General features: G+C 35.7%; 1 protein-coding gene across 2 annotated transcripts in view; it reads left to right on the top strand.

Annotated features, from left to right (window-relative positions):
* Nucleotides 1-18,512, top strand: part of LOC117325502 (ubiquitin carboxyl-terminal hydrolase 24-like) — a 75,672-nt gene that overhangs the window by 22,137 nt on the left and 35,023 nt on the right. For both annotated transcript variants that reach the window (XM_033881762.1, XM_033881763.1), the window contains 22 exons: nt 2,141-2,185; nt 3,348-3,433; nt 3,602-3,686; nt 4,267-4,443; nt 5,272-5,649; nt 6,017-6,176; nt 6,539-6,694; nt 7,015-7,267; nt 7,528-7,589; nt 8,091-8,276; nt 8,601-8,715; nt 10,201-10,345; nt 10,666-10,826; nt 11,389-11,569; nt 12,281-12,363; nt 12,841-12,979; nt 13,472-13,591; nt 14,881-15,134; nt 15,641-15,780; nt 16,283-16,415; nt 17,352-17,553; nt 18,199-18,302. In XM_033881762.1, the coding sequence (XP_033737653.1) occupies nt 2,141-2,185; nt 3,348-3,433; nt 3,602-3,686; nt 4,267-4,443; nt 5,272-5,649; nt 6,017-6,176; nt 6,539-6,694; nt 7,015-7,267; nt 7,528-7,589; nt 8,091-8,276; nt 8,601-8,715; nt 10,201-10,345; nt 10,666-10,826; nt 11,389-11,569; nt 12,281-12,363; nt 12,841-12,979; nt 13,472-13,591; nt 14,881-15,134; nt 15,641-15,780; nt 16,283-16,415; nt 17,352-17,553; nt 18,199-18,302 (3,365 nt within the window). The remainder of the gene's footprint in view (nt 1-2,140; nt 2,186-3,347; nt 3,434-3,601; nt 3,687-4,266; nt 4,444-5,271; nt 5,650-6,016; nt 6,177-6,538; nt 6,695-7,014; nt 7,268-7,527; nt 7,590-8,090; nt 8,277-8,600; nt 8,716-10,200; nt 10,346-10,665; nt 10,827-11,388; nt 11,570-12,280; nt 12,364-12,840; nt 12,980-13,471; nt 13,592-14,880; nt 15,135-15,640; nt 15,781-16,282; nt 16,416-17,351; nt 17,554-18,198; nt 18,303-18,512) is intronic.

An 18,512-nucleotide genomic window follows, 5' to 3' on the forward strand; every position in this document is an offset into this window, starting at 1 on the left:
GTCTGTCATTAACTTTTCATTTAAAAGGCTTCATCTCAACAGCCAAAAGGCCTTGAGACCTGATATTAGTCATGTGGCATGCTGGGGTAAAGAGCTACCAAGTTTGTTCAAATGAAGGACTTGACCTATATTGAAGGTTACAGGGCTCAAATATGCCTAAGTCTTTAAAACAACCTTCTTCTTAATATCCAAGAGGCCCAGAGACCTTATATTGGGCCTGTAGCATGCTGGATTCAAGGTCACAGATGAAAAGTATGCAAAAATCTTCCAACAACTTCTCAATAATCAAGAGGCCCAGGGGCCTGATATTGGGCTGTAGCATGTTGTGGTGAAGTTATACTAAGTTTGTTCAAATGAATGACCTTGATTTGTATCCAGGGTCACAGGGAGGGGTTTAAGGTAATATAATCAGCCAAGGTTTTCTCAAAAGGCTTAGAGTGATGAAATTTTGCCTGTAATATGCTGGATGGTTGCTACCAGCCTAGGGTGTTAATATTCAAATGAATGACCTTAATGTAATTTCAAGGTCATTGAAGTCAAAATTATTAAGAATCTTTTAATAACTTCTTCTTGATAACAAAAGTTTGTTGCCGTGTGCATTCATACAGTATATGTATACTACCATATCTGTGATTATGTCATTTATGTATGTTATCCATTACAGTATTTCTGGAAATAAAACACAGCAATCAACTACCAATGACTTCTACTTTACTAAACAAACTCATTATACTTATCAATTAATGTTTCTATTAAAACCCACTTCTTGGTATTAATGTCAGGTGAGCAAAACAGGCCCATTGAGCCTCTTGTTTCCTTTTAAATCTTCAATAATTATGTAATCCTCGGCTTTCAGATTGGGAATTTATTTGTTGAATTGTGTTAATTGTAACATATTGAAGAAAGGTTAAGCAGGTTGGTAATTCAATGCTCACAAAGATTTATAATTATGTTCACAAGATGACATATCATGCAAGAAACATGAAAAAAGATTGTGTCTTCAGCCTTCAGTATCCGTAATCTTCCTTTCATGATGGAGAGCAGTGATTGATTGGCGGTATAACGTCCTCCATCCTGGGGTTACCAAGCCGGGGACAAAATCAGAAAACTAACAAATACATATATCAATTAAAACCATTAAACATTTTTTAGGAATCTTTAGATTACCAGAGTAATCTTATCAAAAATTGCATGTGAACAGTTACTGCTATGAATAAGAAAATATTATGAAAACTTGTAAATGGATTATACTGTATACCTGTCCTCCTATTTCTTGTATCTTGTTTGAACTTGGCAGTAGTTGGGTGGCTAAACCTAGATCCAGCTCTGTTCACTCTCAGTACTATAATCTACCTCTACTTTATTTCAACCACATACTTGATCTGTATCAAATACAGGAGTTTTAATGGTGAGTGGAAGTTGTCAAAATACCTATAGACTATCCACCTGGTCCAGAAGGTGATGCCATGGCAGTGTTTCATGTTTTACAATGTAACAATGAAATTCAACTGTATATGACAGTATGTACATTGTATATATGAATAATAACAGATTTTACATGTATCTGGATACTCGTATGTATATAAATCATAATATGTGGATACTTGTATACATAAATCATAATATGTGGATACTTGTATACATAAATCATAAATATATGGATACTTGTATACATAAATCATAATATGTGGATACTTGTATACATAAATCATAATATGTGGATACTTGTATACATAAATCATAAATATATGGATACTTGTATACATAAATCATAATATATGGATACTTGTATACATAAATCATAATATGTGGATATTCATATATAAATCATAGCACCTGGATACTTGTATATAAATCAGAGCCTGCATACTTTAATTGATTAATCATAGTACATGTACATGTATTTGGATACTCATATAATTATATATCACAGTATCTGGATACACATATAAATATCGCAGTATCTGGATACACACATATATATAGTATCTGGATACATGTATATAATCATGGTTTCTATACTAGCTAGTTGCACTAATCACAATATTTCTTTAGAAACCTAAATCACTTGGTACCAATATCTGTGTAACTGGAATTGCATTCTTGACCGTGTTCTGTTATGTTTTTGTCCTTTTTTCAGCCCCCAGCGACACCGACCTCGAAGCAGACATTTGATCTGGAACAGGTATGAACTTATTGGTGATCATTACAATGTATTGGGTTGAGATGGAGGAGTGTTGGTGGGGGAGAGGGTTATAATCAATCTAATTAAAATCAGACTTGTAATTTCCACTCCTCTACGATACACTGCCATACAAGATATAACGATACCCCGTAGGAGGTCATCTCAGCATGACCTTTGAGCTTCAAATATAAGCCAATGAGAACTTGTCATTAATCAAGCAATGACAAGGAGTCTAACACGAGCCTTCGGTGGCGTCTCCTTAGTGTTTGCGGCTCAATTCAGCGCTTGATTTGAAATACATGTACGCATAATTTAACAAACATTACTGTATTATGTTTATGGCCACAGAAATAAAAATATTGCTAATCCTCTGGACGTTACATTGAAAAAAAGAACAGAAAAAGATTAAACAATATCTCGTCGACAGGACGGATTGTGTTGCCAACTGGATTTCGAAAATCGTTACCGGGCACGTTATAATTATATTCCCTCTCAAACTTATTTTTTTTCACGACGCTGTTGTCTTCACTGTCAAACTAACATATGATGAAGGAAAAACCAAACGGACAGCAAACGTTTGTTAAATTATTAATTCGTTGAGGTATCTTGGTAAGCCGGGGTGTTTGAAGCCATGTTGTTTACCGTTGCTATCGACCATCAGAATACCTCAGGAACGTTGTGTAAGTATTTATACTTCCGAAGAATGAAATCACACAGAAAATTTCATAGGCGGCGCATTGATTGGCTGAGCTCAAAGGTCATGCTGAGATGACCTCCTACGGGGCATCCTTAGATTTTGTATTGAAGTGTATCGTAGAGTATTGTAGAGGAGCGGAAATTACAAGTTTAATTTTAATTAGAATGGGGTTATAATATACCTAAAACTTACACAAAAGTATGCGTTAATGGCCATTAAGATGGTTCAAATTTTCGTTGTTTTATCAACAGTTTAAAAGAAAAAGGCTTTATTTTTTTATGAAAGTGTTAAGTATGTAAATAGTTTTTAGTGATTTTGTTTTTTTTTCTGCAAAAATACAGTAGTGCAGAATAGGACTGCTGGAAAAATAGCATCCTTTTTTGGTCTTTAAACCCTTAAACTTGAAGGGGCAGTATTTTGGTCATCAAGTATGGAATTATAAAATAAATCCTATTTCACCTACAGGAGAAGATGTTACCAGGGGTTGTGATGGCTATGGGTGGCCAGGTGTTTGAAATGCTCTACCAGCTTGCAGACCTGGATGAACCAAGGTAAGATTAAGAGTTTGGTCCTCGCATTTGTTCAATATTTATCTCTACAAAATCAACCATATGAATGAAAATTCTGAGCTTATGATGACCTGGAAGAGTTGGAAAGACATCTAAAACATTTTGTTTTGTATTATTATTGTTTAAATGTAAATCTTGATTGTTCGTTAGAATTACATCTAGAGTACGTAAGCTGTTGATGCTCATCCCGACTGATCCGGCCATATCTGAATCCCTCGACTCCATCAGCAACAAGGTTAGTGTCCTTCTAGTATGTGGTAGTGACTCTTTTCAGCATAAATAAGTGCACTGTATCTCTACAAATATATTCAAACCAGATGCAATTGAAAAAGCTTGACATTAGAATAAATGATGATCATAAATTTTGCATGCCAGCAAAATTTTGGTGGATAATTGAAAGGCATTGTCCAACTAGTACAAAGATTTATTTGTTTGGGGATCTCTTCTCAGTTTGGCCCAATCTCTTGAAAACCTAGTCGACTTTACAACTATGGTGTTTCTATGTAATGTCAGGACAATATCATGTGAATATCATGACAATGTCAGTCAGTATCATGTCAATATCCGATCAATATTTATAAATGCTGGATGGAATGAGCTTATATTTCACTACAGTGTACTTTTGATCAGAATAAAAAAAATGAAAATCAGTTTAAGCAACCTGAAGTAATGTTTAATCAAACATAGCACACATTGCTATCTGAATGTCTGCAGGAAATGAACACAGCCAAATAATTAAGAAAGTTAGTGGTTTACCTCTTACTTGACTCTGACTAATTAGTAAATCCTGTATTTATCCTAACAACATCCTTCAGGTCTCCAAACAGATGGGATCAGGAGATGACATCAGTCCTCGCGCCAGTCCACGTAAGACAACAGCCACGATTACTCCAGTGTCCAGTCCTCGTCTACCCCCGAAGGAGGTCCTCAAGGTTCTCTTTGACTCGGGGGCCCAGGACATGTCTGCCTTCAGGGTGCTGTATAATCTCGAGGTAAGGTTTCAGGGTTTAACTTCCAGAAAAGATGGTGGTACATTGTATTGTTAAATAATCTCGAGGTAAGGTTTCAGGGTTTAACTTCCAGGTATGATGGTGGTACATTGTATTGTTAAATAATCTCGAGGTAAGGTTTCAGAGTTTAACTTCCAGGTATGATGGTGGTACATTGTATTGTTAGATAATCTCGAGGTAAGGTTTCAGAGTTTAACTTCCAGGTATGATGGTGGTACATTGTATTGTTAAATAATCTCGAGGTAAGGTTTCAGGGTTTAACTTCCAGGTATGTACATTGTATTGTTAAATAATCTCGAGGTAAGGTTTCAGGGTTTAACTTCCAGGTATGATGGTGGTACATTGTATTGTTAAATAATCTTGAGGTAAGGTTTCAGAGTTTAACTTCCAGGTATGATGGTGGTACATTGTATTGTTAAATCCATTCATGTGCACAGTTTTTACAAATGTAGTAGCAGTATCTTCTATAATCTACAGAAATTATGTTGCAGTGATTAACATTTGAGGAATTTCAGATATTTAAGTTCAACACATCAGGGAAGTGCGAGAGCATTGAGTGTTAAATATGATCACGGAATACCTCCACATGTATGGCTATATCACTGGAAGATGTGTTTTGTTACATCAGGTAAAACAATTCTCGACTCCATTTCCGACTGATGGAATTCAGACAATAATGATAAACTATCTTGTAGACGGATATCCTGCTATTTAGGGGAACTAAACCTTACAACCTGTTAAATGACTCGCTGTCAACTGTGCCACTTGATATAATAAATATCACTAATTTGATTATAATTTTTTTTTCAGGTACTGAGTTCCAAGCTGATGCCAACAATAAGTGATATAGGGACACGGCTGAGTGCACAGCAGTTCTGTGAAGACTTCCTCAACTGTGACGGTCTACAGATGGTTGTGAATGTCCTCCAGCCCGAGAGTCTTGCTCCAGAGCTAAACTACACGACACGCCAGGGCTGCTACTCGATCTGTCTACAGCTGGCCAGATTCCTCCTGTGTGGTCAGACAGTCACTGGTGAAGCTGTCAGTACAGACGGAGCAGCAGTCTTACCCTCGGAGGCTGGTGATACAGCCAAGGTCACTTTGTCAGCCACACCCCCTACTTCTCTGACCAGTCCACTAACCATTAATGTGGAGAGAGCAGTCACTGCTGCCGGACATGCAGTACAGGTAAAAATCCTAGGGTTAATGTATTATACACTTTTTATGCATTTCATTTCAATATGAGAATCTGCAGGACTTGATTTCAATATGGGAATCTGTAAAGCAATTATATTAGATGAGTTCACCATCAGCCAAGGTTCAAATTAATTATGTTCTTAATAAGTCTTTCAGTTTTATTTATGTGTGATTATTATCTGTTTATAATTCTTATCAATTTTGGCAAATTTGTTAATTCTGATATTAATTCATTTAAATGTTCGTTTCCAATTATTTAATTTATACTTTATAGATATGCATGATAGTGTTTATGATTTTCCATCAAAGAAGTCGGTTTGTGCAGTGTTTGTGAGAAAACACTTTTTTTGTTTTACAGACAATGGGTGTACACGTCTTTACAGAGACAGTGTCTTGTTTCATGAGGGTAACGTGGGCGGCAGCTGCTGGTCGGCTCCACCTTCTGAGTTCTCCTCAACCAATCATAGAAAGTTCCAATATGTATGGATGTGGCTGTCGTAGCCGGCAGAGTAGTACAGGTGAGGATCCTAGTTATATTTACTCACTGTACATGTATTTATGTATGGACATTGATTTATAGACATCAGTGTAGTAAAACTTGTCTGAGTGGACAAGACATTTTTGTTTTATGGTTAGATCACTTTAAATTAAATGATATGATTAAAGTTATAAAAATTTATAATGAATAATGGAACTGGTAAAAAAAAGATATAATGAATAATGGAACTTGTAAAAATAGTTATAAATGATCAAACTTGTAAAGAGTTATGATAGATTATTAAACCAAAACAAAGAGTTATAATGAATAATTAAACTGAAAAAGAGTTATGATAATGAATTAGATTTGTAGTGACATGTTTCCTCTGTTGTGGTTTAACAGGCAGCACAGCTAGTACTGGTAGTGATAGTGACTGTCAAACACTACATGCTGGAGTGTGTGTGAGACAGACGTTTATCTCCTCAAAGGATTGCAATATAGCCAAGGAAGCCTTGGAAATTCTCGTCGCATGTCTTCAACTGCGGAGTGAATTACTAGGTAAGCACATGGCCTCGGACTTAATGTAGATGACTGACAATGAAATAGCTTTTGTTGGCATTTCTCATAAAGTTTAATAGATGGATGGAGTTACTGCTGTAAATATATCAGCTGAATTTGAGACTGAAATGTTTTATGCTGGTATTTTTTATTTCAAGGCATACTATTACACAAACTCATTTATGTCATTAATTAAATCTTTTGTTCAACACAAAAGAAATAACAGTCATTATAATCATCAATTTTTTTCTATTCAACACAAGTAATTGCCATCTTTACTACTTTGTTTGTGATTCCTGTCACTATGCTGTCATTTTCAGCCTCGTTTTATACCCTGCCATGTGTGAGCGACTTCATTATCGACATCCTGGTAGGCTGTTCGCAGGCTGACATCAGAAACGCAGCGCTTGATCAGTTTTATCTTCTCAGTCAAACACAAATATCTCCCAATGAAGTCAGCACTGTAAACTCTGGAGGACATCAAACTCCACATCAGTTTATCTTGAAAGTTCTCCTCAAGGCCTATCTTCCCTTCTGGGTGTCATCTGCAAGCACAAGGGGGGCTAGTCAGAGGTGAGTTATACACATCTTTGATATCATGCCCTGTATTAGTCCTTTGTACATGTAACTGTAAACAAGATGTATAGGTATTCTTACCATAAACAAGATGCCACTGTGATGATTTTTTTTTATATTTCATATTTTGAATTAATTTTCTATAAAAACACAATAGATGAACTGTGACGCAATAGATATATTTTGCTTGTATTTCTTCCAAACCAGTGTGTACCTGATAAATAAAGGTGTTTTTATGTGTTCTGATGCCATTCCAGGTTATTAATGCAGTGTTCACAGTATTTTGATCTGCGATGTCGACTGTTGGAAAACTTAAGCAGTATGTATCCTGTTGCTGTGTAATAAAAACTGCTTTGTAGATATGAATACAAAAGAATATCAATTACGTTTTTGATAGTAAACCCTGATTCCCTGCAAGGAAAATATCTAAAAATATAAAAAGAGCTTTTTGAAAATAAGCTGTATTTATGAAGTTGTAGGCTTGGTTTTAAATATAACTATGAGAATGTCTCATTTATGTGAATAACATGTTATGAATTGGTATTCATTTGTGAAATTTGAAATATTTTACATTAAATTTTACAGTCATTAATACAGATTTATAGTCAGAGAATGCATAATTTGGTTAATAGATGTGATTGCCTTCATTAAAAAAGGTGAAATAAGCCGTACTTGGCCTGTCGCTAAAAAAAAATCTAGAAAAAAGTTAGTTTGGAAAATAAGCCATGTAGTCCAAGACAAAGAAATACCTGGTATACTGTTTATTTTCTAGATTTGTTTACATGACATTATTATACATCATTATTATACATGGTTGCAGTTGAAGACCAGAAGAAGTTGTCCTTAGATATAGCTACAATGTTGGAGGATGAGATCAATTGGCTAGGAAATTTTGTGCCGTCGACGAACCGAGACCTGTCGGACACAGACAATAGCTTACTGGCTGGTCACCTGAAACTCATCAAGACTCTGTTTACCTGCGAGGGTGTGGATAAAGAGGAATTTGGTAAGACTTATTATTCCTTGTGATCGGTAATCGAAAGGAGCTTTTCCTTCATATACAGTATTCAGTTCATTTCTGTCTCCATTTTCAAGGACAGAAAAAAAATCACAATAAAAAGTATCATTGAAATTATATTAAGGGAGAAAACTATTATTTTTTCCAGAATTCTAAAAAAAAAAAAATACTGTTCCTTCGAACAGTTTGTAAAGCTATGAATAATAATGCAATAAAAATAAAGGCAATCTTTTCAGTAAGTCACTGATTTTTGTTGGAAACAGTAGAGGAGACATGTAGGGGAGTCGATTATAATTGATTTATTGTTGCTAGGGAGAGGACTGGTGTATGACCTTCTCAACGACTTCTTGTTCCCGGCCTCCAAGGTCATGATGGATAGTATGGATGACTCCAATCTCAAGGGCGACCTCACTGAGGCCAATCCAAAGTATGTTGAAATAGAGATATCACAATAATACATGCTTGACCAGTAAGTTAAATACCTGGCTAGTTCATTCTCCCATTAATTAGTGGCAGAGGTGAGTAGATACATAGGTGAACCTGACGATGTAGATCAATATATAGCCTGATATTCCTATATATAGGTCAATATGTAACCTAATATTCCTAGTAAGTTTGTGTGGTTAACTTTGCATGCCATGTTTAAACAAACATCAGCCCTTTGCGCCTCAAGTGAATTCTGACAACTGGAGGACAAGTCATATTTGTCTTTAATGAAAACACATCGTCTATGTCAGTTTAAATGATACCAGTATTAAAATAAAAACTGTCTGCTATGAAAACTATTTTATCAAACTCCATAATATGAACTTGTTGCACATTATAACTGACGTGTATTATGTACATGTATATGTTAGTGACAAAATTTATAACCTAGTTAACAACTACTGAATGTGTGGCATGCAAAAACATTGCAGATATGCATACTGTATTGTAACTTCGCTGATGCATTTCCGTTATATGGACCCCACTCGATTTACCAGTGTGAAATGGTAAAAAATAATACTATAAATACCGGTTATTATAGCTTGGGATTTCCTTTTATACAAACAACAGCCTTACACACATTTCAAAAGGTCGGCATAGGTAAAAAATACGCAAAAAGGTTTGACAGTAGCCTCTCCTATTTTAAGTTGGCATGAAATCTGTTTTGGAACCAGGCCTACAGTCAGTAATAAGCCCCCTCCCCTATATTTATACTCTCGCAACGAAGTTAGGGGGGTATACTGGAATCAGGTTGTCCGTCTGTCGTCCGTCCGTCTGTCTGTAGACGCATTTTGTCGGGACAACTCCTCCTAAACCGATGGGCCAATTCCGATGAAACTTCACACAAATATTAATGATCATGTGTAGATGTGCATGCCACTTTATTTTTCTCAAAATTATTGTTGCTATGGCAACTGGTCACTATAAACAGGTTTTCTGATAAGAACCATAACTTTAAGTTTGTCCGGACAACTCCTCCTAAACCAAATGGCCAATTTCAATGAAACTTCACAAAAATATAGAGGACCATGTGTAGATGTGCATGCCACTTTCTTTTTTTCAAAATTATGGTTGCTATGGCAACTGGTCACTATAAACATGTTTTCCGATAAGAACCATAACTTTAATATTGTCCGGACAACTCCTCCTAAACCGAAGGGCCGATTTCAATGAAACTTCACACAAATATAGAGGAGGGGTGGTGGTGAGCTTATTGCCTGTCGAGTGCTGTATTCTATATCAATGATTTAACCTTCTTATAAGTATATACTAAGGTCCTAAAAAATGAGTGGAAAGTGGGAAAAAAATCCTGACTTGCAAGATGTTTTGATCATTTGATTGTTGTTTTACTGCATATAAATAGGTCATTTTCTTCATGCAAAGACCAATGGATGTCTTGAACATAACCTGTTTGTGTTTTGTACAGGTGCAGTAATTCAGAGTCCCGAGTTGCAGCTTATCAACTCCTGGCTGAGTTGGCCACCAACAGTCTGCCAATCCTTACTGACATTTGTAAACAACTCATTCAAATGCATCACCTACCTCAACCTGATTGTGCCAATGAATGGGAGGTAAGGTTACTGATTTTGTTGACAACATCAGCTGGTTGAAAACTTCTGACCCCTTTTTCTACCGAATTTCTCTTCTTCTCTAGAATAATGTCTTCACATAATTTGTTTGTGTAATTCTACAGGATCTTCTGAAGCATACAGTGGAACAAGAAAAACATTTTGAAAAAAAAACAAAAAAAAAACAATACAATGTATATATAAAAAAAAATTATGAAAAATTATCCCAGATCAGTATGATTGCTGTTACAATTATAATTTTGAATTGGTAGGAAAGGTTCGATAGACTTTATACTACACAAACTATATTGTATTATCCTCAGTACCTACCGCCTGTTGATGGACGGGCGCGGTGTGGCTTTGTGGGTCTGAAGAATGGAGGAGCTACCTGCTACATGAATTCTGTGATACAACAACTATACATGGCACCGGGCATTCCTGAGAGTGTGCTGGGTGTTGATGATGATGAAATAGAGGAAGAAAGGTCTGTGAAAATAAGAATTTAAAAGATGTTGATATTTGCACGACTTTCATGTATAAATTGTAATACCTTGTCATGTTTGGATATGAATTCCATCCTTTTCAACAAAAATCATTTAAAAGGTATTAATTTCATTTGTGACAGTTGACTGTAAAGAGCTAGACTATGTGTAGTTTCAGGATAACTTGAGTTTGTAGATGTATGTCCCTGCATGTGACGTGTTTGTGCTTAGCCCTGATACAGACTGGAGTGGTCCAAGTCAAACTGTCTATTCTCTCAGTCGAATCTCTGTGTAATGTCTTACTTAATCTTCTCGGTGTCTAACTCTATTACTCAGAAATCAGAACTCCAACTGTTAATAAAAGTCTCGTATGGATATCACATGTACAGCAGTATATCATATATCACTGACCTACCGGTATATAGATGTACAATTTAGCCTTATTTCCACAATTCATGTCAGTGTGTTTTTCAGAAATTTTGTTTAGGTATCCACAAAAATCATTATTAGAATGTACATGTATGAAGGAATCAGAATGATGTGTGAATATTTGTCCTGTTTCAGTGTGTTTTACCAGATCCAGCAAGTGTTTGGTCACCTGATGGAGAGTAAGCTACAGTATCATGAGCCAGAGAAGTTCTGGAAAGTGTTTCAGCTGTGGGGACAGTCCATTAACATCCGCGAGCAACAAGATGCTTTTGACTTCTTCCAGGCCCTGGTTGACCAGGTGGATGAACACATGAAGGTATTTATGATCAGTTCAACAAGTTCACAATTAAATCATGTCAACCTTGTAAGAAAAAAATATTTATTCGACCTCTTTGGAATCTCCCTTTGGTCAAGATCCCTCTGTCAACAACAACAACTGTTACCTCTAGATTTGGTCAAGATCCCTCTGTCAACAACAACTGTTACCTCTAGATTTGGTCAAGATCCCTCTGTCAACAACAACTGTTACCTCTAGATTTGGTCAAGATCCCTCTGTCAACAACAACTGTTACCTCTAGATTTGGTCAAGATTCCTCTGTCAACAACAACTGTTACCTATAGATTTGGTCAAGATTCCTCTGTCAACAACAACAACTGTTACCTCTAGATTTGGTCAAGATCCCTCTGTCAACAACAACTGTTACCTCTAGATTTGGTCAAGATCCCTCTGTCAACAACAACTGTTACCTCTAGATTTGAACAAGATCCCTCTGTCAACAACAACTGTTACCTCTAGATTTGAACAAGATCCCTCTGTCAACAACAACTGTTACCTCTAGATTTGGTCAAGATCCCTCTGTCAACAACAACTGTTCCATTATCTCTAGATTTGAACAGTTGGGCGCCTACCATGTCTGTTGATGGGGTGATATTCTTCTAAGGATTCAGAAAGGTGGCTCTATAACTTCAAGGAGGTTTGTCAACATTTAACCTGATTTGAAATTTAAATGTTTTACTTTGATTTCAGAAAAGTGGAAAGGAAGAACTGTTCAAGTCCAAGTTTGAAGGGATTTTTTCCGACCAGAAGATTTGTAAAGATTGTCCTCATAGGCAAGTTTTGGAAATAGTGACCTACCATGTTTATCCTGTAAGAAGCTCAGTGAACCAACCCATGAACTTTTGTTTTAAAATAGAGATATAACATGTGTTGTATTTCTACCACTGTTAGACTATTGGTGGGCTTATCACTAGGCATGTTTTGCAGAATAAATATGGTAACATTTTCATCTCAGTTTAGAATTTAGAACTTTGATAATAGAATTAAATATTGCAGCTAAGGGTGACTGAGCTGTTGAAAATTTGTAATTCACAAATATGTATTAAGATAAAGTTAAAGGAATTAAACCTGAAAGGTGACTTTAAGAAATAAACAAAGTGGTTTATCTCACAAAAAAAACCCCAAAAAAACCTTAAGATTGTTCCTCTACCACAAATTAAATTTCAAATTTTGATTTATATCTTTGATTGTGAATTTGCATGGAATACATTGTGACATGTTCCTGTGTAACACAACTCCATTTTGTTCAGGTATGAGAGAGAAGAGTCATTCTTTGCGTTGAATTTGACGGTAAAGAATGCCACATTACAGGATTCCCTTGACCAGTTTGTCCACGGAGAGTTATTAGACGGGGACAACGCTTACTTTTGTGAAAAGTGTGGAGAAAAGGTAACTACTACTTATCATCATCTGTGATATAATTAAACTGAAATTAACAGCAGTATAAATAGTCTGATAGATAGTATATTTGTTCTTGGTGCATAACATGAATGAAAAATAATGAATATGAAAACAGTCAACCCAGGTGTGAGGTCGAAACGGAGATTGTCCATTAATTTCTGTTTATCATTGTCCACAGTATTTTGATTGGTTCTTTCACACAAAGTAGATGTACATGTTTTAACTTCATATTCAATGTAAATCTAATATTTTACTTACTGACCAAACTGTAATAAGATAAATATAATGATTATTGGGAATGAAGCCAAATTATTTGATAAACATACATGAATGTCTTCGATTATTGATTTTTTTTTTTTTTTTTAGGAAATATAATCTGCAGAACATTATTAATGAAATAGCACTGACTTACTATTAAAGATTATGTTTCTGTTTTGAAGAGGTTAGAGTGCTGTACACAGTTTGATTGTTTACTTGTAGAGAAACACCATAAAAAGGATGTGTATTAAGACACTTCCTCCTTTGTTGTGTATCCAACTGAAAAGGTTCGGCTACGACTGGGAAGCTAATCGGGCACTCAAGTTTGATGATTATTTCAAGGTGAGTTTTATTTTGAAATTATTATCATAATACTATAGAGAGGAAACAAATTGATGACAGGATGGTCTGAACTTATCCTTTATCCAAGTACTGCTTTTGGTTTGGTTTATTTTGTTTAACGTCCTATTAATAGCCAGGGTCATTTAAGGACATGCCAGGTTTGGAGGTGGAGGAAAGCCTGAGTACTCTGAGAAAAAAACCCCAACGGCCTACAGCCAGTACTTGGCAACTGCCCCAAGTAGGTTTCGAACTCGCACCCCAGAGGTGGAGGACTAGTGATAAAGTGAGGTCCGAGGTGGGCCGTTTGATCTCAACTCACGACAATTTGTGTTTCTTTTTAGAGATCATTCACCTTCTTTTGCTATTTTATTTATGTTCTTGGGCAAGACACTTCACCTCCACCCTCAGTTGTCCTGGATGGCATGCTGCGGATATGTTGTATATTGTTTTAAGAGGTAGCAGCCAGCTATTACAAGGATACCCGGCCTCAAAAATACCCTGGCTGTTTACAGGGCAATAAACCAAACTATTACAAGGATACCCGGCCTCAAAAAAACCTTGGCTATTGACAGGGCAATAAACCAAACTATTACAAGGATACCCGGCCTCAAAAATACCCTGGCTGTTGACAGGGCAATAAACCAAACTATTACAAGGAGACCCAGCCTCAAAAATACCCTGGCTGTTGACAGGGCAATAAACCAAACTATTAAAAGGATACCCGGCCTCAAAAATACCCTGGCTGTTGACAGGACAATAAACCAAACTATTAAAAGGATACCCGGCCTCAAAAATACCCTGGCTGTTGACAGGGCAATATACCAAACTATTACAAGGATACCCGGCCTCAAAAATACCCTGGCTGTTGACAGGGCAATAAACCCAACTATTACAAGGATACCTGGCCTCAAAAAAACCCTGGCTATTGACAGGGCAATAAATACAGCAAATAAATCTTTTTCTTTTTGACAAGAATATGAAAAAGTATGAAATACTGTATTCATCTGGCAATAAACTCATATCTGGTAATGAGCCCACCAATTTCTATTGCAGTTCAGTTAAAATGTTACTGAACTTCATTTCATTGTCCTGCGATAAGCCTACACCCATCTTTGACACAAAGTTTATGTGTTGACCCCTGGGTTTATGACATGTTGAATGAGGATAAGGAATTATATTAAAAATGTACTTAATGTAGGTAGGCTGATGGTTTAAGTCAATGTAGTTTGTGGTAATACTAGCATCTGTCTTAAAAAAAACTATGTGTTACCTATGAATTATGTTTCCAGTTTCCGTGGGTGCTAGACATGGAACCATACACAACAGAGGGAATGGCAAGGCGAGAAGAGGTTACAGAAAATGCAGAAAGCAGCTCGGAGTCAGAGTCAGGGGAGACAACTTCATCGTTAGATGATCGACTCTCTGAAGTAGTGGAGAGTTCCCCAGTGGAGTCAAAGCAGATAAATTATGAGTTGGTAGGAGTTGTGGTTCACAGCGGGCAAGCCAACGCTGGACACTACTACTCATTTATCAAAGACCGAAGGTATGTCCCACTAGATAATTCTCTGTCCTTGTCGTGTGCTTCTGAGATATGATCTTTATAAAAGATAATAAAATTTTCATCAGTGAGATCATAATAATGTGGAGGTCAGTAGCTGGAGATGTTAACTTGATGTTTCTTTTTTTCAGGAAAGTTGATATTCTGTCAATAATTGATATCACAATGCCTTCTGTACAAAATTTCACTGATGGTGATTTTCTTAATTTATTCCAGTGAACATGTAGGTTCTATGAACCTGTGAATTTAAAAAGACCAAACTTTTGCCTCTGTCAGCATATCTTAAATTCATATTGTATACATTTCACCTCAAGGAAACCTCATTAACCTTTGGCTAATGACTGACTTAGCTATTGACTGTCAATTGTAATGTAAAGGGGTACTGTGATGGACAATCCTAAAAAGTCTATAACTGATCACTACTTGGCTCGGCTGTTGACTGACTCAGCGATTGACTGACTACTATTTATTAACTCGTTTGCAATGTACAGGGGTACCGTGATGGACAATCCTAATAAGGGCAAATGGTACAAGTTTAACGACACAATCGTTGAAGAGTGCGAGATGACAGATGAGACTCTGGAGGCGGAGTGTTTTGGTGGGACTTATAAAGCCAAAGTTTACGAATCATGTAAGTTTTGTCTTGTAGTACAATGTAGCTTCAACATATTCAGTATCTATAGCAAAGATTTTTTGAGAATATCAAATCCTTTACTATTCTTTTGTCATTAAATTAAGCTCAGTTTTTCAAAAAATATAAATACATTGGCAACCAAATATGGTATATAGGGTGTACAACTAAGTTTAGGAGACTATATAGATTTGGATAACTTTGATTCAATCTTTGGATGGAAAGCCAGAGTTTTTGGTAATTTTGAGAATTGGCCAGAATTCTTTAAAAATGATAAAGTTAATTAAGAATTTTGTGCATAACTTTCAAGAAAGTGCACATCACATATCTTGGCTTTCAAATGATCAAACTCCTGCTATACCTCCCAGATAATTAATTTTTTTTTACCTCTCACGAAAAGCACCAATATCATAACATTTGCAGAACTAATTACTTTTCTGAGAGGTCTTCTGTAATTACATATAAAAACAATAACTAATTGCCTCTTTTAAAATGATTTCAGCATCAAGTTACCCAGATGACCGTGTGCGGTACTGGAATGGCTACATGCTGTTTTACGAGAAAGTACAGGAACCGAAAAACCCTAGTTCTGCCAAGAAAACAAAGATTATCAAAAGAGTCGTCCCTGATTTAGGGTAAGAATATATATGATATTTATAAAATTCTTCTATGTAAATCGCATAAAATTTTGTCAATGGTATACTTCACATCTTGTGAATCTTTTTAGATGTTATCTTTGGATATCAACATTCATAGCTAGAATGAAAAATGCACTATTAGTTGTACAATACTTACAAAAACAATACAGAAGTGGAGTGGAGGCCATGATATCTGGCAATAGAACTTCGGACTAAATGTCCGGTGAAGGTCTCAGGTGTGTGGTTTAATCCCTATGTACCCAGGACACTTCTCTCAGGACGCAAAGATCACAGACTTTTCTGTGCTGTCATGGCTCTGTCCTGGAGCAAGAGACTTTTGGTCTTGTTGGATAGCATTTGACATCCGATGGACTCACTTAGGTTGTTAAGGAGGTAGCCACCAGCTACTGTACCCCACCTCAAAATGACCCGGGCTGTTGATGTCTTGACAGAGTGACAAACTTCGCAAGCAAACAGAAATTTTAGAGAAAAGAAACTACATAAAAGTAGTGTATCAATAAATCTCCTTCATCACCAGTTTTCAGGTTTTTTAATATCGATGTCTATCCATAGGTCTGTCAATTCATCCATACTGTCATTTCTTTCATTTCTGAAGGTTCATACAATTTAACTTGTAGAGTCCCACTATGTATTTAATTTTATATGTATATATATTCTCAGTAAGTGACAGTATGTCTCCTATTCTATTTTTATTAACTAATTGACCTTGTAAAATCCCAAATTGCTTATTTACTCATGATGTTGTTACATAATGTGAAATTTTTTAAATGTTTAACGTGTAAATCAAACTGGATCATATTCTAGTGCATGGTTATATTTTTTTTATTGATGTTTGTTAAAAAAAACATTGGCTATTTGTTTGTTGTCCTAATTCTTTAAATTAATTTTCCGCATGTTTAATATGAATTTTAGGAAAGGGCGACTAGATTCTGACAGTCTTATGGAATTGACAGAACTTGTCCACAAGGGGGAACGACGAGGAATCTTCACAGAGCAGATGCCGGCCAGCATTCACCAAGTCATACAAGGAGAAAATCTTACCTTCGTCAAAAATCGAGATGTCTACAATGTTGAATACTTCAGATTTGTGAAAACCCTTGTAGATCTATACTCGGTAAGGGATGATGTCCATGTTGATGTTCAGATTTAAAAGTATGGCATTTAGGTACTTTAGATTTGTCTAAACCTTTGTAGATCTTTATGCTCAAAACTAAGGGATACAGGATATATTCTATGTTCAGATTTTAAAGTACAAATTATTTGCATCTGAATTTTTGAGAACACTTCAGTAATTTCTGTTTCTGTTCACATGAAATGCTGTATTAAAAGCAAATTTAAAACGAAGAGAGAACAAAAGATTTACAGTAATTTATTTTTTTAATGAATCTACTTGGTTGTTTGGATCATTAAATGTAGATTATTTGTTGCCATTTTGTTATACATGTATTGATAATTTTGAAAGATCTGAAATAATATATAGTTGTGATTTTATTTTACAGAGGAGTTGCGGTCATAAAGATTTTACTGCCATTTTATTTTACAGACGAAGTCAGTAATAAAAATTTTACTGGTATTTAATTTTACAGAGAAGTCGGGATAAAGATTTTGCTGCCATTTAATTTTACAGAGAAGTCGGGATAATAAAGATTTTGCTGCCATTTCATTTTACAGAGAAGTCGGGTTAATAAAGATTTTACTGGAATTTTATTTTACAGAGAAGTCGGGATAATAAAGATTTTACTGGAATTTTATTTTACAGAGAAGTCGGAGTAATAAAGATTTTACTGCCATTTCTGTGCAATCTCTCCAGCTAGGAATGAAATATCTTTTTAACACATTCTTCAGGACGAAAAAGAGGTCAAAGTATGTACTGTTTTTCATATCTCCCCCTTAGATAATGTCTATAATTTTGTTGTAGCAGAAGACGTAATTGTCTGGTGGGGAATGTACATTTGATATATATTAAATATTTTCATTCATGTCCGACAAGAAAAAGTAGATAAGCTCAGACACTTAAGTTTTGAATATATCAAGTTTAAAGAGTGCTATTCTCAAGGATAAAATAATCATGAA

This window comes from Pecten maximus, chromosome 4 (assembly GCF_902652985.1).
Source record: "Pecten maximus chromosome 4, xPecMax1.1, whole genome shotgun sequence".
Lineage (NCBI taxonomy): Eukaryota > Metazoa > Mollusca > Bivalvia > Pectinida > Pectinidae > Pecten > Pecten maximus.